Raw genomic sequence first — 27,711 nt, forward strand, 5'->3', positions numbered from 1 at the left:
GATTGATGGTGTTAAATCTCTCCTTCGGTGATCAAAGAACATGGTGATGGGGAGTTGTCGTCTCTTTTTTTCATTTCTTCCATGATGTTTTTGTATGGAGCGAAAACGTCATCCATCCCTCGCATGAATTTCAGGGCACGCACCATGGAGGGGTCCATACTATAGGCCAGGTTTTTCAGTGCCTCAATATTCCTGGTCATCTCCCCCAACTTCTCCAACGTTATTTCTTGGTGCTCTTCCTCATCCTCTTTCCCTTTCGCTTCCTCTTCCTTGCCTGAGTCTACTAACTCCTGTAGATCCTCCTCGGTCAGCTCAGTGTCGTGCTCTTCAATTAGCTCCCTAATCTCGTCCTCTGCCATGTCCCGGAAGCCTTCAGCAGCCACTTTCCTTGACAGTGCCAGGGTCTTTGTGAATATTTTCATTAAAATCCATCAAAATCATTTTCCTTGTCATCGTCTTAAGCACCAAACAGCTCCTCCCAGTCTTCTCCTTGAACAGGGCTAGAGGGTACGTGTTTTTCGAATCGTTTTCAATTAAAAAAATGTTACAGCACATGTATATTTTACCTAAACTGTGCCTGAATGAATATATTCTCAGAAATAAATAGTAGTTTTGCTGAAACGTGATGTATTTCAATGTAAAATAGGATAAAATACATGACGAAAACAAAAGACTTTACCTAACCTTCCAATGTTCAAGAGATGTTACTCGTTTTTTTAATAGTTTTCGGTTAAAATACTGTTATTTTACAATGATATTATATGCATACTGTGCTTGATATACTACATTCACGGAAATGTAATATTTTTGCTGAAATAACGTACGTATTACAGTGGAAAGTGACGAAAACAATGACTTTCGCTTTCTTTCGTTCAAAAGATGTTACCGTAATCGCTTTTCGAATGGTTTTCAGTTAAAAAAACTGTTGCATCACAAGTGAATTAGGATAGAATATTATTGTAATACAACAGTTTTTTAACTGAAAACCATTTGAAAAGCGATTACGGTAACATCTTTTGAACGAAAGAAAGCGAGTCATTGCTTTCGTCACTTTCCACTGTAATACGTACGTCATTTCAGCAAAATATTACATTTCCATATTCTCAGAAATACATAGTAGTTTTGCTGAAACATAATGCATTTCAATGTAAATTAGGATAAACCACATGAAAACAAAAGACTTTACCTAGCCTTCCGATGTTCAAGATATGTTACTCGTTTTTTTAGTAGTTTTCGGTTAAAATACTCTTATATTAGTGATATTCTATTCATACTGTGCTTGATATAATACATTCACGGAAATGTAATATTTTTGCAACTACAATGCTGATGTCAACACAAGCGTGGTTACAGCGAGACTTGACTGAGTGAGGGAGAGCTATGCGTGTGTGTGTGAGGTTGCGGGAGCGGGCGGTGTCCTGTGTGAGGTGCCGCGCGCGAGTTGAATGGCGCGCGATTTGAATGTACTTCAATTACTTCAATGTACAGAATATTCCTCCGGCGGGGCAATCCACGTATTTACGAATCTGTGAATGCTAAACCCGCGTATGTGAAAGGCCGACTGTATTATCTTTATTTAATAAGAGACTGCTGTTGAGAGTTATATTTAGAGGCTCCATGGCTCAGATGATCATTGCTCTGGACCTTCCATGTTTGTGCCTTCTATTAATATAACCTTTCTTTCTGTAAATGGTGGATAATGGCAGACTGTTTAGCCTTTTTAACATTGAACTTTATCATTTTTTAGCATGAATGTTGTAAATGATGTGGTATCCCATAAATCATTTCAGAGTCGGTTGAACATCCAGTGCTTAGGAACCATGGGCTTGGGGGCCATGGTTGTTGGACTTACCTGGTACAATGGACGTAATGGCTATGTTGAACCAGATTGTCCTACATTAGCCATATGTTATGATAATGGAAGAATGCAGATAATGCGTAATGAGAGTGATGATGGTAAGTTAACTTCCAGTTTTACAGTTGTACTTATTCTTCTGATACTTAACAGTGTCTAGAGATTTTACTTGCCTGATGGTCTATGTTGGAATGCACATATCTTTCATTCACAGCTTCATAATACGTATACTGTTTTGGCCCATGTCTTGATATTCTTCCTCTCTTGTACTGAATTTTCTCTTACACTTTTTCTTCGTATTCATGATTTACTGTACTTAAACAGTTAGTTTCTCACACTCATTGCATATTATTTTATAAAGTACTTCTAATTCTGATATTGTCTTAAGCATCCTAATACAATGGTTTCCAACCTATGGTCTGTGGAGCTATCCTGATCTGTGTCTTAAGATTTACTGGTCTGTTGGATATTTTTTACAGTACTGTAGATTCTTATATTTATTATTTCTGAATAAAATTTTATTCTCTTAAACAATGTGATCATAAACAATAATAGTGTTCGTAATTGGTAAATATTAATTCATATTTAATCTGTGGCAGCTGCCAGCTGTTGCAATTTATCATTTTTTTTTATTACCCCTCAACATTTGCGAGGGATGGGTTCCTGGGACGCTCACAAATGTAAAATTTCACGAATAACATTCTTATATACCCTACCTTTAATATCAAACCTTTAATTAGGGATCAAAGGCAAAAAAAATCATAAATACAGTGGCCCCTCGGTTAACGAACTCAATCCGTTCCAGAAGGTCGTTCGTTAACCGAAACGTTCGTTAACCGAAACCATTGTTTCAATGGGTTTTTGGGTAATTGGTTCCAGCTCACCGAAAATTTCCTAACTTCAACAAAAATGGCGGAAAAATTTACTTACTTTGAGGTGTGTATGTAGAAGGCTCCTGGATGATGGTGATGATGTGCATTTGAAGTGGGAGGTGCAGGAGGAGAAGGGAGAAGAGAAGGAAGTGGAGGTGGAGGAGAAGCATTTTACTGCTTCTTGGAAGGTGAGTCACCTTCCATGAAAATGTCAGGAACCTCTGGACTGACAGATTCTCCACCATGAACATCCTCTCTCCTTCTTGAAGTGGAAGGCTGAGGGCTAGCATCTTGTTCCCTCTGCCTTTTACTGAAGAAAGTGTCAATTGTGGTCTGTGGGGCATCTGTCCTCCTCACCATTAACTTATGTTTAAAGAAGGAGACCACTGAGTCCTCAACATGACACAAAGTTAGTTCAGTTTTTTCCACTTCTGGGTGCTTTGAAGCCAGTTCCCTGAACTTCTCCCAGTGGTAAATCACATCTTTCAACTGTTTAGCTGACATATGGTCATCACTTTCAATTTCCTCCTCACCACTGTCAGCCTCTACCCGTAACATCTCATCCAGTTCCTTCAAGTCATTAGGAGTAAGTTCCTCCTCATGAGACATCACAAGCTCTTCCACATCCTTCTCCTCCACTTCAAGACCCAATGACTGACCAATGGACACAATCTCCTGGTCCAACTCTGTGTCATCCTCAAATCCCTCAAAATCATGGACTACTGATGGCCACAGTGCTTTCCATGAAGAATTGAGGGTTCTATTGGAGACTTCTTGCCATGATGACACAATCAATTTTACAGCCTCCAGGACGTTGAATTGTGTCTTCCAGAACTGTTTCAGTGTTAGTTCAGGATCAATGGAAGTTGCCTGATGACACCTCCTAAACATTTTCTTCATGTACAACTTCTTGAAGTTGCTGATCACATTCTGGTCCATTGGCTGTATGAGTGATGTAGTGTTTGGAGGCAAAAACAACACTTTCACAAAGTCAAATTTATACTCCAAATTTCTGGCAAGGTCAGGGTCATGACCAGGAGCATTATCCATGAGGAGAAGAGCCTTTAAAGGAAGTTTATTGGTGGTTAGGTAGCTCTTGACAGAGGGGCAAAACACATCAACAGCCCATTCATTAAAGAACTGTCTTGTCACCCATGCCTTACGGTTGGACTTCCAATAAACTCCAAGCATTGTTCTTACCACTTTCTGTTGCTTGAACACCCTGGGGTTTTCAGAGTGGTAGACAAGCATAGGCTTCAGTCGGAAATCCCCTGAAGCATTGGCACCAAGCAATAGAGTGAGACGGTCTTTCATGGGTTTATGCCCAGGTAAAGAGGCTTCATCCTTGGTGATGAATGTTCTTTTGGGCATCTTTTTCCAGAACAGCCCAGTTTCGTCAACATTGAACACTTGCTGTGGAAGATAATTTTCTTCTTCCATCAGTTTTTTAGATTCAATTAAAAACTTTGCTGCCCCTTCTTTATCAGCACTAGCAGCTTCACCATGCTTAACAACACTTAAAATGTCACTTCTTTTCTTAAATTTTTCGAACCAGCCTTTGCTAGCCCGAAAATCTTCAAATTCTGTTCCTGAAGAACCAGGTTGATCTGTCTTTAAATGTTCATAAATCTCCCTGGCTCTTTCACAAATGAAATCACCAGAAACTGAATCACCTTTCATCTGTTTTTCCCTAATCCAGATGATAAGTAACCTCTCAGTTTCTACGATTAGGGATCTACTTTTAAACACTCTTGTAGATTTGTCTCTCACGTTCACTTCCTTAAATTTGTCTTTTTGTGCAAGAATTGTCGACACAGTTGATGCCGACATGCCATATTCTTTGCATAGCGCATTTGATTTAATACCTTGTTCGTGTTTTTTTATTATTTCCTGCTTTATTTGGATTGAAATCACTTTTCTTGATCTCTTAGGCCCCATGCTGGATTCAAACAATGGCAACACGTATTTTTCAAAGTTAAACTAGCTGTAAATAAAGAATATTTTCTTTAAAGTAACACTGCACTGCACTATATATTGTCAATATGTAAAATAATTTTCAAAATGACCAATAATTTGCTTGGAAACACAGAAAAAAAGCGTTTAGTTGAAGAGAGTCTCAAGCAAGATGTTACCTCCAGTGAAAACAGAGAGAGACTGACGCCTGTTTGCTGTGTTAAGAGGCTGGATGCCGCGCATTAAACTAGTCACTTTACCTTCAATTTTGTTCAATAATTGTTAAAATGACTAAAAAATTGAATATTAAACTTTTAAAATTATTGAATAGTATAAACTTCTTGATATTTACAAAAATAGTAAGGAATTTAAGCCCTAGAACCGATTAATGTATTGGCGGACTGATACTAAAGCTGGTTGCCCGGTCAGTGCAAGCGAAAACATGTTGAGGTCGGTTCGTAAGAAGTTCGTTAAGCGAAATTTTTTTCGTTAAACGAATTGAAGATCCTTATGGAAGGCAGTTCGTTAATCGAAATTACGTTAACCGAGGTGTTCGTTAAACGAGGGGTCACTGTACAGTCTACCCTCGTTAATTCAGACCCTTTATCCGGATAATTTCTGGATTTGTAGGAATATTACCTACGCGGACCTTAAGCTAAAATGCTGGTCCACCCACTGCTGGGATAAAACACCAGCGTCTTTTTGGTTAAATGTAACATCACCACTAGTGTGGGGGGGGATGCAACTTTTAGCTTCAGACATGAAAAATATTTACCATTTACTGCCAGTAAACAATGGAAACGTAAAATATGTACCAATTAGTAATGAAAAGTTGTGCAGTTCCTTCAGCAAATGAAGCTCACCAACTTACAATAGGCTAAATTACCTTACAACGTGTTTTCAGTAGTCTATGTTGAAGTTCTTAGCACAGGCTAACTTATCATATCATATACGGTATCACAGTTCTCATTGATCTACAAAAAATACCGGTAATAAAAACCTTTTCGATATTTCACACTTAATATAATACCCGGTAATCTACTTCAACCTCCTATTGTTTACAACGACGCATGACGCACCACCAGCTGTTGAGTATCAGCTAGACGGTACACGTGTTTTTCGAATCGTTTTCAGTTAAAAAACTGTTACATCACATGTATATTTTACCTTAACTGTGCCTGAATGAATATATTCTCGGAAATAAATAGTAGTTTTGCTGAAACATGATGTATTTTAATGTAAAATAGGATAAAATACATGACGAAAACCAAAGATTTTACCTAACCTTCCGATGTTCAAGAGAAGTTACTCGTTTTTTTAATAGTTTTTGGTTAAAATACTGTTATATTACAATGGTATTCTATTCATACTGTGCTTGATATAATGCATTCACGGAAATGTAATATTTTTGCTGAAATGACGTAGGTATTACAGTGGAAAGTGGGATAAAATCGTGACGAAAACAATGACTTTCGCTTTCTTTCGTTCAAAAGATGTTACCGTAATCGCTTTTCGAATGGTTTAGTTAAAAACTGTTGTATTACAATAATATTCTATCCTAATTGACTTGAATAAATACTACGATACCATATTTCTGAATATTTTCATTAAAATCCATCCAAATCATTTTCCTTGTCATCGTCTGCAGCACCAAACAGCTTCTCCCAGTCCTCTCCTTGAACAGGGCTAGAGGGTTCTTGTTGTTCGAATCGTTTTCAGTTAAAAAACTGTTACATCACACGTATATTTTACCTAAACTGCGCCTGAATGAATATATTCTCGGAAATAAATAGTAGTTTTGCTGAAACGTGATGTATTTCAATGTAAAATAGGATAAAATACATGACAAAAACAAAAGACTTTACCTAAGCTTCCAATGTTCTTGAGATGTTATTCGTTTTTTTAATAGTTTTCGGTTAAAATACTGTTACATTACAATGGTATTCTATTCATACTGTGCTTGATATAATGCTTTCACGGAAATGTAATATTTTTGCTGAAATTCCGTACGTATTACAGTGGAAAGTGGGATAAAATCTTGACGAAAACAATGACTTTCGCTTTCTTTCGTTCAAAAGATGTTACCGTAATCGCTTTTCGAATGGTTTAGTTAAAAAAACTGTTGTATTACAATAATATTCCCTCCTAATTGATTTGAATAAATACTTGAATGGAAATATACAATATTTTTGTTGAAACTACCCGCGTTTCAGTGTAAAGTGTCGTAATAATAAATGGTAAACAATTTGTCTTCAGCACTCGGTGTTTGAGGCACGGCGAGCCTCAGTTTATAGGACGTAGAGCGTTTTTACTGAAGGTTTTGTTGTTCCATTACCCTCAAAAACTTGGGTCGAACTATAAACTAGGAATATCATAAATTAACGATTTCTTGGTAAAAAAATCAGGGTTGACCTATAAACGAGGGCGGGTTATAGACGAGTATATACGGTATGCAAGGCTAAGGACAAACTCACTGCATTTTCTTTGAAATATAATGCAATATTAACCCCTAAATCGGTTAATTCGGACAATCGGCTAAAACGGACACCCTTCCCCCCCTATTAGTCCGAATTAACGAGGGTCGACTGTAGAGCATAAAAGTTTACTTAAGCCCTTTAAATACTACAGTACTCAGGTATGTAAGTGATACCTTCATTAGCCGGAACAATTGGGAATGAGATTTCTTGGTAACGAGACGACTCTCAACGCAGGAAAAAATCCCTCATCCCTGGAATTTTCTCTGTACCAGGAAATTTTCTTGGAATTTTCAGAAATTGCACATAACATCACCTCTCAAACCTGGAAAGTAATCCCCCATCCTTGGAATTTTTCCGGGTACCATAATTTTTTTAGAATTTTCCAAGATGATGCTATTATTTCTCAAAGTCGGAAAAAAATTCCCCCATCCTTGGAAAATTCTGGTGAAGGGGATTTTTCTGTGTTTGAGATATGAAAATCAGGGGAATTTTCCGGAAATTTGAATAAAAAATTTTCTGGTCCCCTGAAAATTCTGGGGATGGGGGATTTTTTCAGGCTTTGAAAGATGTAATAATGCATCATTTTGGAAAATACAGAGAAATTTCCAGGGATGGGGTATTATTGTAATTTCTGGGTTCGAAAGATGATGTTTTGCGTAATTTCTGGAACTTCAAAGAAAATTTTCCCACAGAAAATTTTTCCCAAACCAAAATTTTCAGGAAAATTCTGGCTTTGGGAATGATTTTCTGAAAAAAATTTCGCTTTCTCACTCCATATTTTAAAATGTTATGTAATATAATGTTGAAGGGATACAACTTTGCTCATTTATACTTATACTCATCACAATCTCCCTAAAAATACTTTAGCTTTCATGCGTATTCAAGAGATCTTCAGGACATGAGACCCACTAATGCCCCACCCAAGAAAGGGTGACCTGACATTCCATCTGAAGGTCAGTAATATGAGACCACTACTCCCCCCACCTTACCTCCACCTGACATTGAGTCAGGCCAGGTCAAGTTCCCCCCCAAAATATTTAGCTTTCATCATTATTCAAGACATTTAAAGAAAATTCTCTCGATTTTCAACCTCGGAAAATTTGTTCCTAAACCGAAAATTTGGGGAAAATTCCGGCTTTGGGAATGATATTCCGAGGAAATTTCAATTCCGGCTAATGGAGATTTCCGGGTTTGAGGGATTCCGGCTAACGGAGATATTACTGTACCATTACCCTTCAATTACAGTAAAATATTTATTTTTACTTTATAATTTGGCTTGGCATTTAAAGATATGATATTGGAAATGTCTCACAGAGACATTTCCAATATCACCACCCAGCAAACTCGGAGGATGGCATGTAGACTACGTTAGTGAAAGTTTTCAAATACCTTGAGGTGCTTCCTGCATGTGACCCATGTCTCACTGCCATACAACTGGGTGGGGAGGACGACTGCTCGGTATACATGCAGCTTTGTAGATAATTTCAGCTCCTTACAGCTGAAAACATGGCTTCAGAGTCCGCCAAAGGCTTGTGATGCATATCTGATCCGATGCTGAATCTCTTCATCAATGTCTGTGGTGGTGGACAGGTGGGAGCCGAGATACCGAAAGTGGGTAACATTAGAAAGGGCAGTACCGTTAAGCTGGATGGATGGTGGAGGTGTGTCTGAACCAGGGGCAGATTGAAAGAGAATCTGAGTCTTATGTACATTCACCTCAAGGCTGAAGTGCGTTTATGCATCTGCGTAAGTTTTTAGGATCTCCTTTAGGTCGTGTTCAGCGTGAGCAACAAGGGTGAGGTCGTCTGCATACTGAAGTTCAGTAATGGAAGCTGCCGACACCATTGTTCTTGCCTGGAGTTGTCTTATGTTCAAAAGACCCCCCTTCACCCAGTACTCGATGTCCACCCCACCGGCTAAATTGGCACGGGCACGAGTAAGGAAGGCAGCCAAGAAAATGGAAAAGAGAGTTGGTGCCAGTACACATCCTTGTTTAACCCCTGTTTGAGGAAGAACTCAGACTGGGAGCCGTTGTGCAGGACACTGCCATTCAGGCCATCATGGAGTTGCCTCACAATGGCGATGAATTTTGGTGGGCAGCTAAAATGGCTAAGGGTCCACCAGAGGGCTTCCCTGTTGACTGAGTCGAAGGCCTTCGTTAGGCCAATGAAAGCCATGTACAGGTCATGACACTGTTCTCTGCACTTTTCCTGTATTTGGCAGGAAGCAAATATCATGTCAGTGGTGTCACATGATGGTCTAAAACAGGGGTGGCCAGACTTGCTTAACCCAAGAGCCGCATACGATGATCTTCATATGTTTGAGAGCCGCAAGACATGAAGAAACATTATACACGTTTTTTATTGTTACACACAAACTTTATTACAAAAATGATATGCAAATGTTACAAAGAAATACATGTATGCAGTATTATGTACTAATGTATGTAGATTTTTAAACTCTTAAATTGAATTAGTTTCAATAATCGGAATGCTCACATATATAACAACTGTTATCAAAATCTTGAGTGATGTTTGTTTTAACGGTATTGAGTAAGTTTAATACACAATGAACTACAGGAACATCTCAGAAAAATATGCAACTCTGCATTTCAGTAACATAAAATGAGATTGCTGAAATAAAAGGTAAAAAAAACTACAGGTATAAAGTATTTTGAATTAAATTTATTTGTCTTAGAAAATATTTGGTCAAAACTTGGAGGAAAATGTGCAAAAGAAAAACAAGTAAACCAATAAAATTAAAGTTATTTTTATCAGATACCACCTTACAAAGTTACAATATTGTCATAACATTATTTATGACATAAAAAGATATTGTTAAAATTATCAGGCTATTTACTACTAGAAGAAGTTTTGTGGGTCTCCAACTTGGTTGTGAGTCTTTGAAAATCCGGCTGATATGTTGTCAAGGCTGTACGAATTAGCTCTTTCAGGTGTTGATTTGTGTGGATTGCACAATGTTTTGACTTCACAAACTTCATTACAGAGTACTGTACAGTGTAGTCTGCATTTACGCGGTCAATTTAACCCGTGGAGGCCCGCGTAAAATGAGAAACGCGTAACTGAAATGACAAAACATATGGGATTAATTGAAATAGAGACTGGGCCGACCCCCAAACTCCACTTTTTGCTGACACAATACGTACGTTGTAGTAAAGATAGTATCTTAACTTTATGATGGTATGCACACACACACACAATATAGAAGATAAATATCAATAAGAGAATAATATACTGTACCAGGTAAAAGAAAAATCAAGGTTTAACACTTACGTTATGTTAGGTTAGAAAAAATCAAGGTTTAACACACGTTAGGTTAGGTTAGAAAAAATCAAGGTTTAACACTTACGTTAGGTTAGGTTAGGTTAGGTTTAACACCTACGTTAGTAGAAGAGATGGGTCGGCATACGTTGATGGGGGCTGGTTCGAGGCAGAGGGCAGATTACTGGCCCTCAGGTGAATCACCATCACTGTCCACCACAGTTGTCAGGGCCTCCCTGACAAATCCCTCAAAGTCAACGTCACTGTCACTATCACTGGCTTGGGCTGGCTGTGGTGGGTTGCGGGCAAAGAAGTCCGTGATGTTACACTGACGGCTAGTGTTGATGTGTTCATGATACATCTTGATGTACGGCTCCATAGTCTGCAACAGCTGGTTATTGAAGACTTCATAGTGGTGATCGTCAGGGTCGTTGGAAAAGACGAGCTTGAGTTTCTCTGCAAACTCGATGGCATCTTTTACATTACCATGTGTTAACTTATGTTCTTCTCGGGCTGCCGCACCACCTGCATCTTCACTGACGTCATAGTCTTCCAACATCTCTTCGGCAGTCACCTCAGGATCCCTGATCACCTCCATAATGTCTTCGTTGGTGGTCTCGGAGAAGCCTACAGCTGTAACACTGTGCAGCTTCTCTTGCAAGGTCCACTGCCACTGCAACAGACTGAACCTCACCAGTCACAGGTTGACTCCCGCCTCCCACCTGGGATACCTTGCAACACATGCCATCACGCGTGACGAATCGTTGTCACAGACAGCTGCCCCCATGCCTCCACCACGAAATCATCAGCTTTCTTGACGTTGAATTTCTTCCAAAACTGTTTGACGCGAACTTCTTGCTCCGCCAACTCTTCTTCCTCGTTGCTCTTGCTATCGGTGTCACCCAGGTTACACACCTCATCCTTGGTGTTAGTACAGTCGTTCAGGAGCTTAAACTTATTTGCAGAGAATGCAGCCTTAACGTTGCATATCAGCTCCTGGTCCATGGGCTGGATTAACGACGTAGTGTTGGGATGAAGGAAGACCACTTTTACGTTGGGGTGACGATCCAACAGTAGGGGCAAGTGTCCTGGTGTGTTGTCAGGGAGCAACAAAATGTTGAATGGAACATTCTGTTACTCGCAGAATTTCTTGACGTTGGGAACGAAACAGTCATCAAACCAGGAGAGGGACAGAGCAGTGAACATAAATAATAATAATAATAATAATAATTAACGGTTTATTGAAAGAGCTTGGCAGCCAGAAGGCTGAAAATATACAGTTACATATTTGGGGAATGGGTTACGAATTACAAATAATATACAAGTAACATAAGTGACACAAATAAGACATATAATAACTAGATGGGGAAAAGCTCAAACTACAGTTCATTTCAACATAGTGACAGTGTAAGGAGCAGTGTTTACTGGGAGTGAATACACTGATTTATTACAAGTTATTGATAATTTTTACAATGGTTGGGACTGGACTGTTCTTATAGCGATCAGTTCGTGCACGTATGGGCTGGATGCGGTTGTGGTGTCGAATAACGAATTACTTGAAAGAGCTTGGCAGCCAAGGCTGAAAATATACAGATTACATATTTGGGGAATGGGTTACGAATTACAAATAATGAATGAGCATAAGTGACACAAATAAGACATATAATAACTAGATGGGAAGAAAGCTCAAACTACAGTTCATTTCAACATAGTGACAGTGTAAGGAGCAGTGTTTGCTGGGAGTGACACTGATTTATTACAAAGTTATTGATAATTTTGCAATGGTTGGGACTGGACTGTTCTTATAGCGATCGGATGGGTATTGCGTATGGGCTGGAATCACGGTTGTGGTGTGAACAACAATTCTCGGACAAAGGGATCTCAGGAGTATTGGTAGGAGCGGTGTCGAGATGGTGTAAACTTCTTACTGCAGATGGTCGTGGTGATGGGTCAGTGAGAGTCGAAGGGTCAGTGTGTTGGCGGCTTCTTGATATGTAGGTAGGAAGGGAGAGAATAATCTTGCATGCCCTCTTTTGCACTTTTCTAGGTGTTGTTTCACGTTGTATATGGCATTTAAGGGAGGAAGACCGGGTGGGGGAGGCATGGGGTGAGCTTGGAAGTATGAATGTTGTGTAAACACTGAGGAGCTCGTGTGCAGGAACTCCGAGGACTTGAGTCAGCGGAGGAGTGGAGAGCGGAAACTGGAGGATTTGACCTTCACTGGCGTGTGGTTTCCAATTTAGTTTGTTGACCTATGGTGGCGCGAGAAGCAGTGGAATCTACAACCTGGGTGTGTTGGGACTGGAAGTAATGGAAGGAGGTGGGACAATGTCGGAGGAGAAGTTGATGTGCATAACCATGGTCTTGGTATAGTTGATGGTGACGCATATGTTGTTGGTGGCCCAGTTTGGAGACTGTTCAATGATCCTGAAGAAGCGGTATAGTTGGGGAGCAGAATTGTTGGCGCTGATCCCAATGGTGGAATCGTCGACATATTTCCGAGCAGGGGTTTCTCTTGAGGGCATCAGCGGTAGGCATAAAAAGAGGCAGAGTGAATCTATCTTGGTGCCTTGGGGGGCGCCACAGGTGAGTGAAGCTGAAAGTGGGGGCAGCCCCTCGGAATGCAGCTTGGCGTGGGTCACTGGGGAAGTCTGTAAGCCATAGTATAAGACTTCTCCGAAGCGAGTCAATAAGCTTTATTGATGATTATATTGTGGTCATTTAATTCGAGCGCTTTAGTGAAATCAATGAAGGCGACAGCTACAGACGTTTTCGTTTCTCGAGATGGCGGTATATGTCGAAAGCTGACAAGACAGTGAGTGGTGGAGGAAGTTTTCATGTTGCTTAGGTGCTGAGGGTCTACGACTCCCTGCAATATCAGCATAAGCCCAATCATTCCCTAAACTTTCTGAATTGGGCTGGTGTTAGAATTGATTACCGTAGGTAAGTAGCTGATTTAGAGATTGTGGGCTGGTTGACGGGCACTGGTGATACATAAGAGGTCTTCCAGTCAGCTGGGCATCTCTGAAATGACTGAGAGAAGCAGTGATGATGGAGCAGAGGTTTTAAGCAGCTCGGAGAACTCCTTGAAGAGTTTCATTGGTAAGTCAATAGGGTGGTAGAAGCGTTTTAATTTTGGTTTGTCAGGCGTTTTGCTACGTCAAATTCTTCTACTAAGTCAGTGGGAAGGGGCTGGTAGGTAAGCAGGGAGAGTGGTTGTGTCCAAGCCATTGGGAAGTCTGGCATATAGTAAGCGAAATGGTTATTTGTTTGCTCAACTCGTCAACATTAGTGAGATGAGCTAAGGAAGGGAGGGGTGTGTCTTATTGTTCAATTCCACAGAGTTCTTTAAGCTGCCACCATTGACTGATGTTGGTCTTAAGCTCCAGGTGTTATAATTTGGTTGGATGAGTGGGACTTCTTTGCAGTGTGTATTTAGCGGATGACTCGGTTCTGAAGTGACCTGCATGAGGATGCAGTCTCGTGAGATGAAGAGCTCTGTCTCTCTGTTTATAAGTCTTTTGATCCGAGAGTGTGATCAGGGCAAGTCAGCTGGGTGAGATCACAGCGGACTTCTCGGGAAAGAGAGTAATTGGTGACTTCGTGGTGGTGTTGGTATAATTTATCATTTGGTTTCCACGTCATCACGCTATGAGTACTTCAGTCAGGGATGGTGAACTACACTGCCGAAGAAGTAGCACTGCGAAGACAATGTCGGCCTGTAGGTCTTGATGTAGGGCCTCTGTACTTGAGTGGGAGTGTGGCTGGGACCAGAGCACTGATAGTGTGTGCTACACCCGATAGGAGGCAGTAGTTGAGATGGTTGGTGCTAGTCTAGCTAAGTGCAGTTAAGATAAGGTCAAGGTATTTTGACCGTGTGTGGGAAAGGTCACAACTTGTGATAGTGATAGCTGGTCCCTGGATATCAGTGGTGTCAATTTCATTTAAATCCCACATAATACTAACTTGGCACATAGATTACCCTAACTCTGAGGTGAGTCTGAGGTGGTGATGAGATGATTGATAAGGTAATGCTCTGGTGGGTGATCGAGGCGGATGGTATACCCACGCAGATTATAATAGGCTTAGTGTTCGCGTGGGTGGGCCCGTAGCACGACCATTATAATGCTTCACATCTGCTGGGACTTGAACATCCAGGCGTGTGAGCGTGAGTCATCTTGACAGAGAGACCCAGCGCCCTGCGTCTTTATGTAGTGATGAAGTTGATATCCTCAATATAACCGCGTTTCAAGCACAATTGCCAAGCCTACATATAACGCGGCCTTCATGACGTTGACCCTGACTGTAGTTGTTCAGCTCGTCGAACTTGTTAGCCTTTAGAAGTAGCGTTGGATAGCGAAGCAAAGCCTGAGAGATCATACCATATCCGCTGAGAACTTCAGTGTGGTGATATGGTCTGTCGAAATTGGGTTTCTCCGGTTTCGCTAGTGGAAGTTACAGTTCTAATGGAGAAGCATGTGTAATGGCCTTGTCTACGGCTCGGCGTGAATATTTTCATTGACTTGGTCGCGATAACACTGCCATCAGGATAACCGTTCCCCACGCTTTAGATGGTATTTTACAGACTAGCGTCGGGAGTAAATGATTGGTAGCCATCTGTTGAAGATCTGTTGTGGGCGGGCGGAAGTGTTTGTCACTGGCGGCACTTTGAGGACACTGACACTGGTAGACATCTGTTAATATTTGTCAGTCGTAAAGACAAGTGGGTCCTTGTCCTAATAGTGCTTAGAGATGCATACGACACAGTTTTCTGATATATGTAAACACAGCGGTGGTCCTTGTCACACTGGCACTTTAAGGTGACCGATAAAGTACCCACTGTCTGACTTTTCCTTGGGGTGCACTATATCGAGCACTGTATGATAATCACTTATTGCACTGATGACTAGAATGCTTTGCAGAAAGTTCATAAGTACATATAGAACACTGCTCCGTAATCAATGCGTTCACTAATCACTAGAATGTTTGCTGAATCGATCACCAGTGTGAAAGCAAGGCTGGTAGAGGGGTATAACTTGAGGAGTGGGCAAAGGCCAAACAGACTACGGGCCGTAGCCAGAACGCGTCCTGTCTCCGCGTCAGGAATTAGCCAGTGGACATTTAGCTTGGTCATGTCCATGTTCTTGTAAGCTTGCGGCTTGCGGGCTCTGTGGATCACAGATAACTTGAGCTTACAGGTACCGGAGGCATTGGTGGTAAACAAAACAGTGATGCGCTCCTTCTGCAATTTCCGGCCCTGACACCTGCTGGCAGACTTGACAACGAAGGTCTTGGTAGGTAGCTTTTTCCAAAACAGACCGGATTCATCCATGTTGAACACCTGGTCGTCGGTGTACTGTCCTTCCTCCATAATGTCACGTAAGAATGGAGGAAAATCCCTAGCCGCAACACGGTCAGCACTCGCTCCTTCACCAACAATGTTAATGTTGGTGATCTTGTTCCTCTTCTTAAACCCTTGCAGCCACCCAGAGGAAGCAGTGAAGGGTTTGGGCTCTGCAATTCCCATCTTACGTGTCACTGCTACGTACATTTCACGTGCTTAGTCCTGAACTGAGCGCGTGTCCACCGCCATGTTCCGTCTTGCTTGACGAATCAAGTAGCTCACCAGCAAATTCTCAGTCTTGAGCAGCACCTTGTTCTGGCAGTACTTCACCATTGAAGCACCTGCAGACATTGTGATGCTCATGTGTTCTTTTATCTTGGTGGCGTCCTTCTTGATCGTCCAGATCGTAGATTCGTTCACGCCATGCTGGCGCGCCAAATCAACTTGCCTCGTTCCTTTTTCTAACTCTTGTACGATCTTGTACTTAACTTCGTAACTTAGGGCACGTCGTATCTTCTTTGGCTTGGAGCGGCTGGGTCCAGGTAATGCAAGGTTTTTCTGTGGTGGTGGGGGTCCAGCGGATGCCATTCTTACGAGATTAGCGGGAATAATAGAACACAGTATACACAGGGTGACTGGGAACAGGGCGACTGACGCGGGTAGCGGCTTCTTCTTTGTGGTGGCAGGGCATGTCATATTATATTGAACCAATCACAGCTAGCGGGGGAGGGAGGTAAGGATGCGTGGCCCAATCACAGTCCGATACGTCACATAACATCACCGATAACGCAACAGCGACATACTGCGCAACCTTACTCGTGCTGCTTATGGTCAAGCATGGCGGGATGGCGGGCCGTTTGAATCCAATATGGCGCGGCGCGTCTGGACCTCCAGCTGCTCGCCGCGTAAATGACCAAATTTACCGCGTAATTAAAGCATTTCAATTCTGGCAAGGCACCGCGTAAATGACCAAATGCGTTCACCAAAACCGCGTAAATCCAGACTATACAGTAATATATATACAGTCAACCCTCACTTTAAGCGGTTAATGTAACCCACAGGGTGCCGCGGAAAGTGAGGAACGCGTAAAGTGAATAACATAACATATGGGATTAATTGAAATAGAGTCCGGGCCGACCCCCAAACTCCACTTTTTGACGACACACAACTATGTTGTAGTAAAAATAACATCTTAACTTTATGATGGAACATGCACACAATTAATACTTAAGAGAAATAGAGAAATACAGTCGCCAAGTTAATGTCCATTCAAATAATGGACACGACTCCCTCCCCCTCTCACACTACACTGCCGGCTCTTCCCTCTCTGAGAAATTTTGGGGGGAAAACCAGGTATAGTAATAAATAATACCTCAAACTAAAGTTAGGATAATATAATTGACATTGCTGGATTCCTTGTAAGACCAGGAATATTTTGAATATAAATTCATATATTTTTCACAAAAGATAACATACTTACTCAGATTAAACATTTTATCTAAAAATTTTATGTCTAATGCAAAATATATGATGTTTATATTCAAAATGATCACCAAATTGTAAGAATTCCAGCAATGCAAATTATATTCTGGCCGGGTAATTTGTATGAATTTTATGAGCTAAAATAAAAATCTTCAGTTAATAAAAAAAAATATATATTCTTCACACGGTAACAGATGGTCGGTCGCCGGTCCCTCCCTCCTTCCCCCCCACCCCCCACCAACCGTCCCTACTAGATAAATGTGTGGGAATACCAGACTGTTTACCTTTTTAGTAATAAATAATAAATCAGACTAAAGTTAGGATAATATAATTGACATTGCTGGATTCCTTGTAAGACCAGGAATATTTTGAATATAAATATCATATATTTTGCACAAAAGATAACATATTTACTCAAGAGTAAACATTATATCTAAAATTTGTATGTCTAATGCAAAATCTATGATGTTTATATTCAAAATGATCATCAAATTGTAAGAATTCCAGCAATGTAAATTATATTCTGGCCGGATAATTTGTATGAATTTTATGAGCTAAATTAAAAAAAATTATACTTCACCGTGTAAAGGGGTACATCCACCGCGGAATGTGAGCATCCTGGGTTCTGGCAGGGCACCGCGTAAACGTGGAAACGCGGAATGTGGGACCGCATAAAGTGAGGGTTGACTGTATTTATATTCAAAATATTCCTGGTCTTACAAGGAATCCAGCAATGTCAATTATATTATCCTAACTTTAGTCTGATTTATTATTTATTACTAAAAAGGTAAACAGTCTGGTATTCCCACACATTTATCTAGTAGGGACGTTGGTGGGGGGTGGGGGGGAGGGAGGGAGGGACCGGCGACCGACCATCTGTTACTGTGTGAAGAATTTTTTTTTTTATTAACTGAAGATTTTTATTTCAGCTCATAAAATTCATACAAATTACCCGGCCAGAATATAATTTACATTGCTGGAATTCTTACAATTTGGTGATCATTTTGATAAACATCATATATTTTGCATTAGACATAAAATTTTTAGATAAAATGTTTAATCTGAGTAAGTATGTTATCTTTTGTGCAAAATATATGACGTTTATATTCAAAATATTCCTGGTCTTACAAGGAATCCAGCAATGTCAATTATATTATCCTAACTTTAATCTGAGGTATTATTTAATACAAAATGTTAAAATCTAAATTTTTCACCCAACATCTCTTGAAGGGAGGATTGGTGGGGGGTGGGGGGGAGGGTTGGGACTGACCGCGCGGTTGGAAGAGGGGGGGAGGCAAGGTGGGGTACTTTGATTGACAGATAGTGTCGTGAAGAATATTTTTTTTTTTATTAACTGAAGATATTTGTTTTAGCTCATAAAATTCATACAAATTACCCGGCCAGAATATAATTTACATTGCTGGAATTCTTACAATTTGGTGATCATTTTGAATATAAACATCATATATTTTGCATTAGACATAAAATTTTTAGATAAAATGTTTAATCTGAGTAAGTATGTTATCTTTTGTGAAAAATATATGACATTTATATTCAAAATATTCCTGGTCTTACAAGGAATCCAGCAATGTCAATTATATTATCCTAACTTTAGTTTGAGGTATTATTTATTACTATACCTGGTTTTCCCCCCAAAATTTCTCAGAGGGAAGAGCCAGCAGTGTAGTGTGAGAAGAGGGGGAGGGAGTCGTGTCCATTATTTGAATGGACATTAACTTGGCGACTGTATTTCTCTATTTCTCTTAAGTATTAATTGTGTGCATGTACCATCATAAAATTAAGATGTTATTTTTACTACAACATAGTTATGTGTCGTCAAAAAGTGGAGTTTGGGGATCGGCCTGGACTCCATTTCAATTAATCCCATATGTTATGTTATTCACTTTACGCGTTTCTCGCTTTCCGCGGTACCCTCCGGGTTACATTAACCGCGTAAAGTGAGGGTTAACTGTATATATATATATTTGAGGGATAACAAGCATTGCATTGACTGGGATAATGCCTCCCCAATATTACCATGTAATTCAATTGATAGTAGGAACATCATAGAATCTAGTCTTATTAAACATACCGAAGCATTCAACATGAATTTGAGTAATGACATGTACAAGCTGGACAATTTTGTAATTAAGAAGATTTGTAACCATATACCTGTGTGTAGTTCGAGTTTTTAAAACCAAATTATTTTGCAAAAAATTGAGGGTCGACCTCTAAAAGGGTAATACAGGTAGTTTCGTTAGGTTGAAAAATATTTACCAGTAACTACCAGTAAACAATGGAAACGATGCACCAACGCACCACCAGCTGTGAGTGTCGGTACAGTCGCCAGGGTAGATCTCTTGCGTCATCATAGCTAGCCCAAAGTAGCCAAATGCATGGTATGGTACTGTACATAAATTTTTGTTCATTACATTTGAAACATCAATCTTTGTTAATTAAATTTGATACAAAAGAAAACTACGATACCGTATTTTCATTAAAATATTACATCACAAGTATATTTTACCTTAACTGTGACTGAATGAATATATTCTCAGAAATAAATATGGAAATGTAATATTTTGGCTGAAATGACGTACATATTACTGTACAGTGGAAAGTGGGATAAAATTATGAAAACAATGACTTTCGCTTTCTTTCGTTGTTCAATAGATTTTACCGTAATCGCTTTTCGAATGGTTTTCAGTTAAAAAACTGTTGTACTGAAAACCATTTGAAAAGCGATTACGGCAACATCTTTTGAACGAAAGAAAGAGAGTGAGTCATTGCTTGCGTCACAATTTTATCCCACTTTCCACTGTAATACGTACATCATTTCAGCAAAAATATTACATTTCTATGTTTTCAGAAATAAATGGTAGTTTTGTTGAAACGTAATGTACAGTATTTAACATTAAAATGCAAAAATAGCTATAAAAACAATTGATACACCCGAAATATACTGGCTGGCATCTCCACACGTCCCTACTCCTGCATGCAAGGTCACCTCACCACTCCAACCAACTCGCTCCCTCCGCACTGTCACTACTGCCGACAACAAACACAAATGCTTTGTGAATAACTGCACCTCCACTTCCTATGTACAGTACTTGTACTGAACTGTACTGTGCTGTGCATTTTTGCAAACAATAAACATGGCAAGAAAAGCTATTAAAAAAAAGAGATAAGAATTTCACTTTACTGTACCGTACCTCTCCTCGGCGACAGGGCGGGGATCATCGGGCTCATGGTCACTCAATTCCATAACAGGTGGTGAAGTGGATTCAGCTGCTTCCTCACTGTCGCCAGTGATTGATGGTGTTAAATCTCTCCTTTGGTGATCAAAGAACATGGTGATGGGGAGTTGTCGTCTCTTTCTTTTATTTCTTCCATGATGTTTTTGTATGGAGCGAAAACGTCATCCATCCCTCGCATGAATTTCAGGGCACGCACCATGGAGGGGTCCATCCTATAGGCCAGGTTTTTCAGTGCCGCAATATTCCTGGTCATCTCCCCCAACTTCTCCAACGTTATTTCTTGGTGCTCTTCCTTATCCTCTTTCCCTTTTGCTTCCTCTTCCTTGCCTGAGTCTACTAACTCCTGTAGATCCTCCTCGGTCAGCTCAGTGTCGTGCTCTTCAATTAGCTCCCTAATCTCGTCCTCTGCCATGTCCCGGAAGCCTTCAGCAGCCACTTTCCTTGACAGTGCCAGGGTCTTTCTGAATATTTTCATTAAAATCCATCAAAATCATTTTCCTTGTCATCGTCTTAAGCACCAAACAGCTCCTCCCAGTCTTCTCCTTGAACATGGCTACGTGTTTTTCGAATCATGTTCAATTAAAAAAATGTTACAGCACATGTATATTTTACCTAAACTGTGCCTGAATGAATATATTCTCAGAAATAAATAGTAGTTTTGCTGAAACGTGATGTATTTCAATGTAAAATAGGGTAAAATACATGACGAAAATAAAAGACTTTACCTAACCTTCCAATGTTCAAGAGATGTTACTCGTTTTTTTAATAGTTTTCGGTTAAAATACTGTTATATTACAATGATATTATATTCATCTGTGCTTGATATACTACATTCACGGAAATGTAATATTTTTGCTGAAATGACGTACGTATTACGGTGGAAAGTGACGAAAACAATGAATTTCTGTTAAAAAAACTGTTGCATCACAAGTGAATTAGGATAGAATATTATTGTAATACAACAGTTTTTTAACTGAAAACCATTCGAAAAGCGATTAGGGTAACATCTTTTGAACGAAAGAAAGCGAGTCATTGCTTTCGTCACTTTCCACTGTAATACGTACGTCATTTTAGCAAAATATTACATTTCCATATTCTCAGAAATAAATAGTAGTTTTGCTGAAACGTAATGCATTTCAATGTAAATTAGGATAAACCACATGAAAACAAAAGACTTTACCTAGCCTTCCGATGTTCAAGATATGTTACTCGTTTTTTTAGTAGTTTTCGGTTAAAATACTCTTATATTAGTGATATTCTATTCATACTGTGCTTGATATAATACATTCACGGAAATGTAATATTTTTGCAACTACAATGCTGATGTCAACACAAGCGTGGTTACAGCGAGACTTGACTGAGTGAGGGAGAGCTATTCGTGTGTGTGTGAGGTTGCGGGAGCGGGCGGTGTCCTGTGTTCGGTGCCGCGCTGCGAGTTGAATGGCGCGCGATTTGAATGTACTTCAATTACTTCAATGCACAGAATATTCCTCCGGCGGGGCAATCCGCGTATTTGCGAATCCGTGTATGCTAAACCCGCGTATGTGAAGGGCCGACTGTAGTCTGCATTTACGAGTTCAATTGATCCCTCGGTTAACGAGCGCCCCGGTTCACGAAATTTCGGTTAACGAATTACCTTCCATAAGATTCTTCACTTCGGTTAAGGAGCAAACCCTCGGTTAATGAATTCCTTACATATTTTTCCCAACATGTTTTCGCCTGCATTTGGCTGCCCACCAGCTGTAGTATTAGTCCGCCAATACAGTAATCGGTTTTAGGGCTTAAATTCCTTACCATTTTAGTAAATATCAAGAAGGTTGTACTATTCAATAATTTTAAAAGCTTTATATTAATTTTTTTGGGTCATTTTAACAATTATTGACCATAATTGAAGTACAGAAGTACAGGAAACTAGTTTTTGCGGGCCAAACAGTCAGTCAACACACCAAGCTTGGCGTCAGTTTGTTTACCAGCTCAGAGGAAGGAACATCTTGTTTGAGACTCTTCAACATAAACGCTTTTTTTCTGAGCATCCAGTCAAATTATTGGTCATTTTGAATTATAATTTACATATTGATAATATATAGTGCAGTGCTGTTTTTATTTAAAGAAAATAATCTTGAATTTCACCAAGTGAACTAAAATTTTATGGGTGAAATGGCAGCATGGGGTGACTTCTCTTCCACACCAATGCCTTCTCTTCTCCACCCCCATTCTAATTCCCATCATCATCATCATCAACCAGGAGCCTTCTACATGCACACCTCAAAGTAAGTGTACTTTACTGCATTTATTTTTAGTTTGTATGTAATTTTCGGTGACCTGGAATCAATTACCCAAAAACCCATTGAAACAATGGTTTCGGTTAACGAATTTTTCGGTTAACGAGCAACCTTCTGGAACGAATTGTGCTCGTTAATCGAGGGACCACTGTATACAGTGGGGTATGCTATAACGAACGGATCCTACTACGAATATTCCTATAACGAACGGTTTTACCTATAAAATTGAGAATGCTATAACGAACGAAACTCCTACAACGAACATAATTTATTTATTTATTTATTTTTTCTAATTTATTGTTTTATTATTACAAATATTAATGATATTCTTTATTTCAGGGGTTTAGATGCATATTTATGCACTTTTTACAATTTTTACAATTTTATATTATATTTTTCAGTGTTAAGTGGTTGTATTTGGGGGCCTGGAACGGATTAATCCTATAAGAAACGAATGCTATAACGAACAAGGTTCTAGAACCAATTAGATTCGTTATAGCATACCCCACTGTATATATATTCGTTCCACAGAGTCGTTCTTTAACCGAATTCATTATTTCAATGGGATATTGGGTAATTGGTTCCAGCTCACGAAAAGTACATACAAAGTAAAAAAAAATGCAGTATAGTACACTTACTTTTAGGTGTGTATGTAGGTAGGTTCCTGGTTGATGATGATAATGGGAATTAGAAGTGGGGTTGGAATAGAAGGGAGAAGAGAAGGAAGTGGGGATGGAGGAGAAATCACCTTTTAGTGGACCCATGCTTGATGCCGTCTTTTCAACAATAAAATTTTAAATTCACTAGGTATAATTCAAGATTATTTTATTTAAATCAACACTGCACTGCTCTATATATTATCAATATGTTAACTAAATTTCATAATGACCAATAATTTCAATGAAAAATGCAAAAATATTCAAGACACCAACAAAATAGATGTTCACTCCACTGTCAACAGAGCCCAACTGACGTCTTGTGGCTCAGTCAAGCATCTGATGGGCGCACAAAAATCTACCGTATATACTCGTGTATAGTTCGAGTTTTTAAGACCAAATTTTTAGGCAAAAAATTGGGGGTCGTCCTATACATGCGTAATAGTTTTGTTAGGTTGAACCCGTGCATGATGGGAAGGGCGAGGAGCAACTTTTAGCTTCAGACATGAAAAATAATTACCATTTACTGCCAGTAAACAATGGAAACGTAAAATATGTACCAATTAGTAATGAAAAGTTGTGCAGTTCCTTCATCAAATGAAGCTCACCAACTTACAATAGGCTAAATTGCCTTACAATGTGCTTTCAGCAGCCTATATTGAAGTTCTTAGCACAGGCTAACTTATCATATCATATACGGTATCACAGTTCTCATTGATCTACAAAAAATACCAGTAATAAAAACCTTTTCGATATTTCACACTTAATATAATACCCGGTATTCTACTTCAACCTCCTATTGTTTACAACGACGCATCACGCACCACCAGCTGTATCAGCTCGACGGTACACGTGTTTTTCGAATCGTTTTCAGTTAAAAAACTGTTACATCACATGTATATTTTACCTTAACTTTGCCTGAATGAATATATTCTCGGAAATAAATAATAGTTTTGCTGAAACGTGGTATATTTTAATGTAAAATAGGAAAAAATACATGACGAAAACAAAAGACTTTACCTAACCTTCCGATGTTCAAGAGAAGTTACTCGTTTTTTTAATAGTTTTTGGTTAAAATATTGTTATATTACAATGGTATTCTATTCATACTGTGCTTGATATAATGCATTCACGGAAATGTAATATTTTTGCTGAAATGACGTATGTATTACAGTGGAAAGTGGGATAAAATCGTGACGAAAACAATGACTTTCGCTTTCTTTCGTTCAAAAGATGTTTCCGTAATCGCTTTTCGAATGGTTTTCAGTTAAAAAACTGTTGTATTACGATAATATTCTATCCTAATTGACTTGAATAAATACTACGATACCATATTTCTGAATATTTTCATTAAAATCCATCAAAATCATTTTCCTTGTCATCGTCTGCAGCACCAAATTGCTTCTCCCAGTCCTCTCCTTGAACAGGGCTAGAGGGTACGTGTTTTTTGAATCGTTTTCAGTTGAAAAACTATTACATCACACATATATTTTACCTAAACTGCGCCTGAATGAATATATTCTCGGAAATAAATAGTAGTTTTGCTGAAACGTGATGTATTTCAATGTAAAATAGGATAAAATACTTGACGAAAATAAAAGACTTTACCTAAGCTTCTGTTCTTGAGATGTTACTCGTTTTTTTAATAGTTTTCAGTTAAAATTCTGTTATATTACAATGATATTCTATTCACACTGTGCTTGATATAATACATTCACGGAAATGTAATATTTTTGCTGAAATTACGTACGTATTACAGTGGAATGTGGGATAAAATCGTGACGAAGACAATGACTTTCGCTTTCTTTCGTTCAAAAGATGTTACCGTAATCGCTTTTCGAATGGTTTAGTTAAAAACTGTTGTATTACAATAATATTCCATCCTAATTGACTTGAATAAATATTTGAATGGAAATATACAATATTTTTGTTGAAACTACCCGCGTTTCAGTGTAAAGTGTCGTAATAATAAATGGTAAACAATTTGCCTTCGGCACTCGTGTTTGAGGCACGGCGAGCCTCAGTTTATAGGATGTAGAGCGTTTTTAGTGAAGGTTTTGTTGTTTCATTACCCTCAAAAACGTGGGTCGAACTATAAACGAGGAATATCGTAAATTAACGATTTCTTGGTCAGAAAATGAGGGTCGACCTATAAACGAGGGGGGGTTATAGATGAGTATATACGGTAGTTCCCTGTACTGCATATATCATCAATATGTTAAATAAATGTTAAAATGTCTAATAATTTTAATATGAAAAATGCAAAAATATTAAAGAGCACAACTTTCTCGATATTTACTCCACTGGAAACGAATGTAAGCATAGAACAGATTACTGAATTGGCAGACTAGCCCATCAGCTGATCAGCTGATGCTTGCAACAAAACGTGATGTTCGTAAGGCTCTCGTTAATAAAATTTTTGTTCGTTAACAGAATTGAAGATTCTTATGGAAGGTAATTCGTTAACCGAGGGACCACTGTATATTTTGAATAATACTTACTCATGTAAAAAAAAAATTCTACACCAATGATGGTAAAGTCTGAAATATAAGGACAGCCAGTGGATAATGTGTGAGGTTTTACTCAGATGACAAAGTCATCATGTTCAACACTGGTTGAAGCTTTTGGCTTTGGAGTCATGAGTTATGAGGTGAAAGAAGATTATTAAAGATTGAAGAAAAGTTGGAGAAACTGAAATACAGACCTTTGTATTAGTATTGGTTTATTTATATAGTGCTGCTTATTGTTTATATAGTGCTGGGTGAAGCTGTAGGTTCAACTCTGGCTGAAAGTTTTAGTTTTCCATAAAGATGTCATAGCGGTTGCTGAAACTGTTACTGAACCTGAAGTTGTTGCAGAAGCTGATTATGATGCTGAATTTGATGGTGTAGCTGAAGTTGATGGTTTAGGCCTTCGAATAATAAAGCTTTCGAAAGAACCGTGCACAACTGCTTTCTTTTCTCATTATGCATCTTTATGTAGAAGTCATATGCATTTTTCACATCCCTATTAATTTTAATGCTTTTTTCTGTTAATGGATCCGCTTCAGAAAATATGTTCATTGCTTGCATCATATAATATCCACAGACCTCTCACCTTTTTCGTCTCGTTTTAACACATCTAGTTTCTCGGCTAAGCTTATACACTTTCTTTTAGCTTTTGAACCAGCATTACCACCTCTTGCTCTCTTGCTCATGTTGAATATGGATGCAAAAATGCCATAGGAAATCTGAGAATGTTTTTCTCCTTTTCCTGTTCACATGCATGAAAACAAAAGGCCCTCCAACTGCAACTGTTTATACTAGTGATGCTTGCGTCACCACTCACTATCCCGGCAGCCTCCTTGCTTAAGGTGTGTTTTTTGTATAATACATATCGGAATTTAGTTATTATTTATATGAAAATATATATTTTTTCTTTCTATTTCGTTGTAAATATGAAGAAAATAATGGTTTAAATTGAATTGGGTCCTAAATTAACCAGGGTCTTAAATATGAATCGTCGTTAGTAGAACCGTCATTATCGGAGGCTTTACTGTACAGTGAGTTCTGCTATAACGCGAATTTGCTCTAACGCGATTTATGAATTAGGAACGATATTCGTATAACGCGAACTCTTGTTTGCTATAACGCGATTTTTACTTACTATTTCTCCAATTTTGTGGTATTAACTGTGAATATGGTAAAGAAGAATATCTCCAAGAAGCGTTCTGGTGATAGAATTCCCAGTGATGATCGTAAAAGAAAGGATATAACACTTGAAGAGAAGCTCGATTTTATCAACCTCAAAATCACCCTTCTCCCCCATCAAGTTACATTCATATTTTTTCAAGGTAAAGTGTTACATTTACTGTATGATTTCATTATTAGATATGAATGTAACATTTATTTAAACTGTGCTATCCTTTGTGTTAGGCTAACTACTAAATTTTTTAGATTTCAAGTAGTAATCTGCACCTAACCCTATTTTCTCCATAAGCCCTGTTATTTCTATTACGCGATTTTCTATAACACGATATTTTACAAGAACACAATTATCGCGTTATAGCAGAACTACCTGTATATTGATAGTTTTTAACAAAGTGTGCTGAAAGGAAATTTAATGTTTTCAACAGTTTAACACTTATGTAAACACCTTTTTTTTTCCATCATGTGAGCCGCTCTGATAATGGGTGTTGTTCCCAGTAACAGGTCTTATTGCCTCAGTCCACTAATTATACCAGACATAAAGATGTCCATTATTGGGAATATCT

At 38.9% G+C, this 27,711-nt stretch overlaps 2 protein-coding genes across 2 annotated transcripts in view; both read left to right on the forward strand.

Moving 5' to 3' along the window:
- The window catches only part of LOC121879018 (DNA helicase MCM8-like), a gene marked incomplete in the record, with an annotated part of 122,718 nt that overhangs the window by 35,292 nt on the left and 59,715 nt on the right, over positions 1 to 27,711 (forward strand).
- Positions 1 to 27,711, forward strand: part of LOC121879019 (WD repeat-containing protein 35-like) — a 31,423-nt gene that overhangs the window by 3,104 nt on the left and 608 nt on the right. Inside the window, exon 2 of the mRNA XM_042385472.1 lies at positions 1,791 to 1,956. Coding sequence (XP_042241406.1) covers positions 1,791 to 1,956 — 166 coding nt within the window. The remainder of the gene's footprint in view (positions 1 to 1,790; positions 1,957 to 27,711) is intronic.

The sequence above is a fragment of the Homarus americanus genome, unplaced genomic scaffold, assembly GCF_018991925.1.
Source record: "Homarus americanus isolate GMGI-L3 unplaced genomic scaffold, GMGI_Hamer_2.0 scaffold4060, whole genome shotgun sequence".
NCBI lineage: Eukaryota > Metazoa > Arthropoda > Malacostraca > Decapoda > Nephropidae > Homarus > Homarus americanus.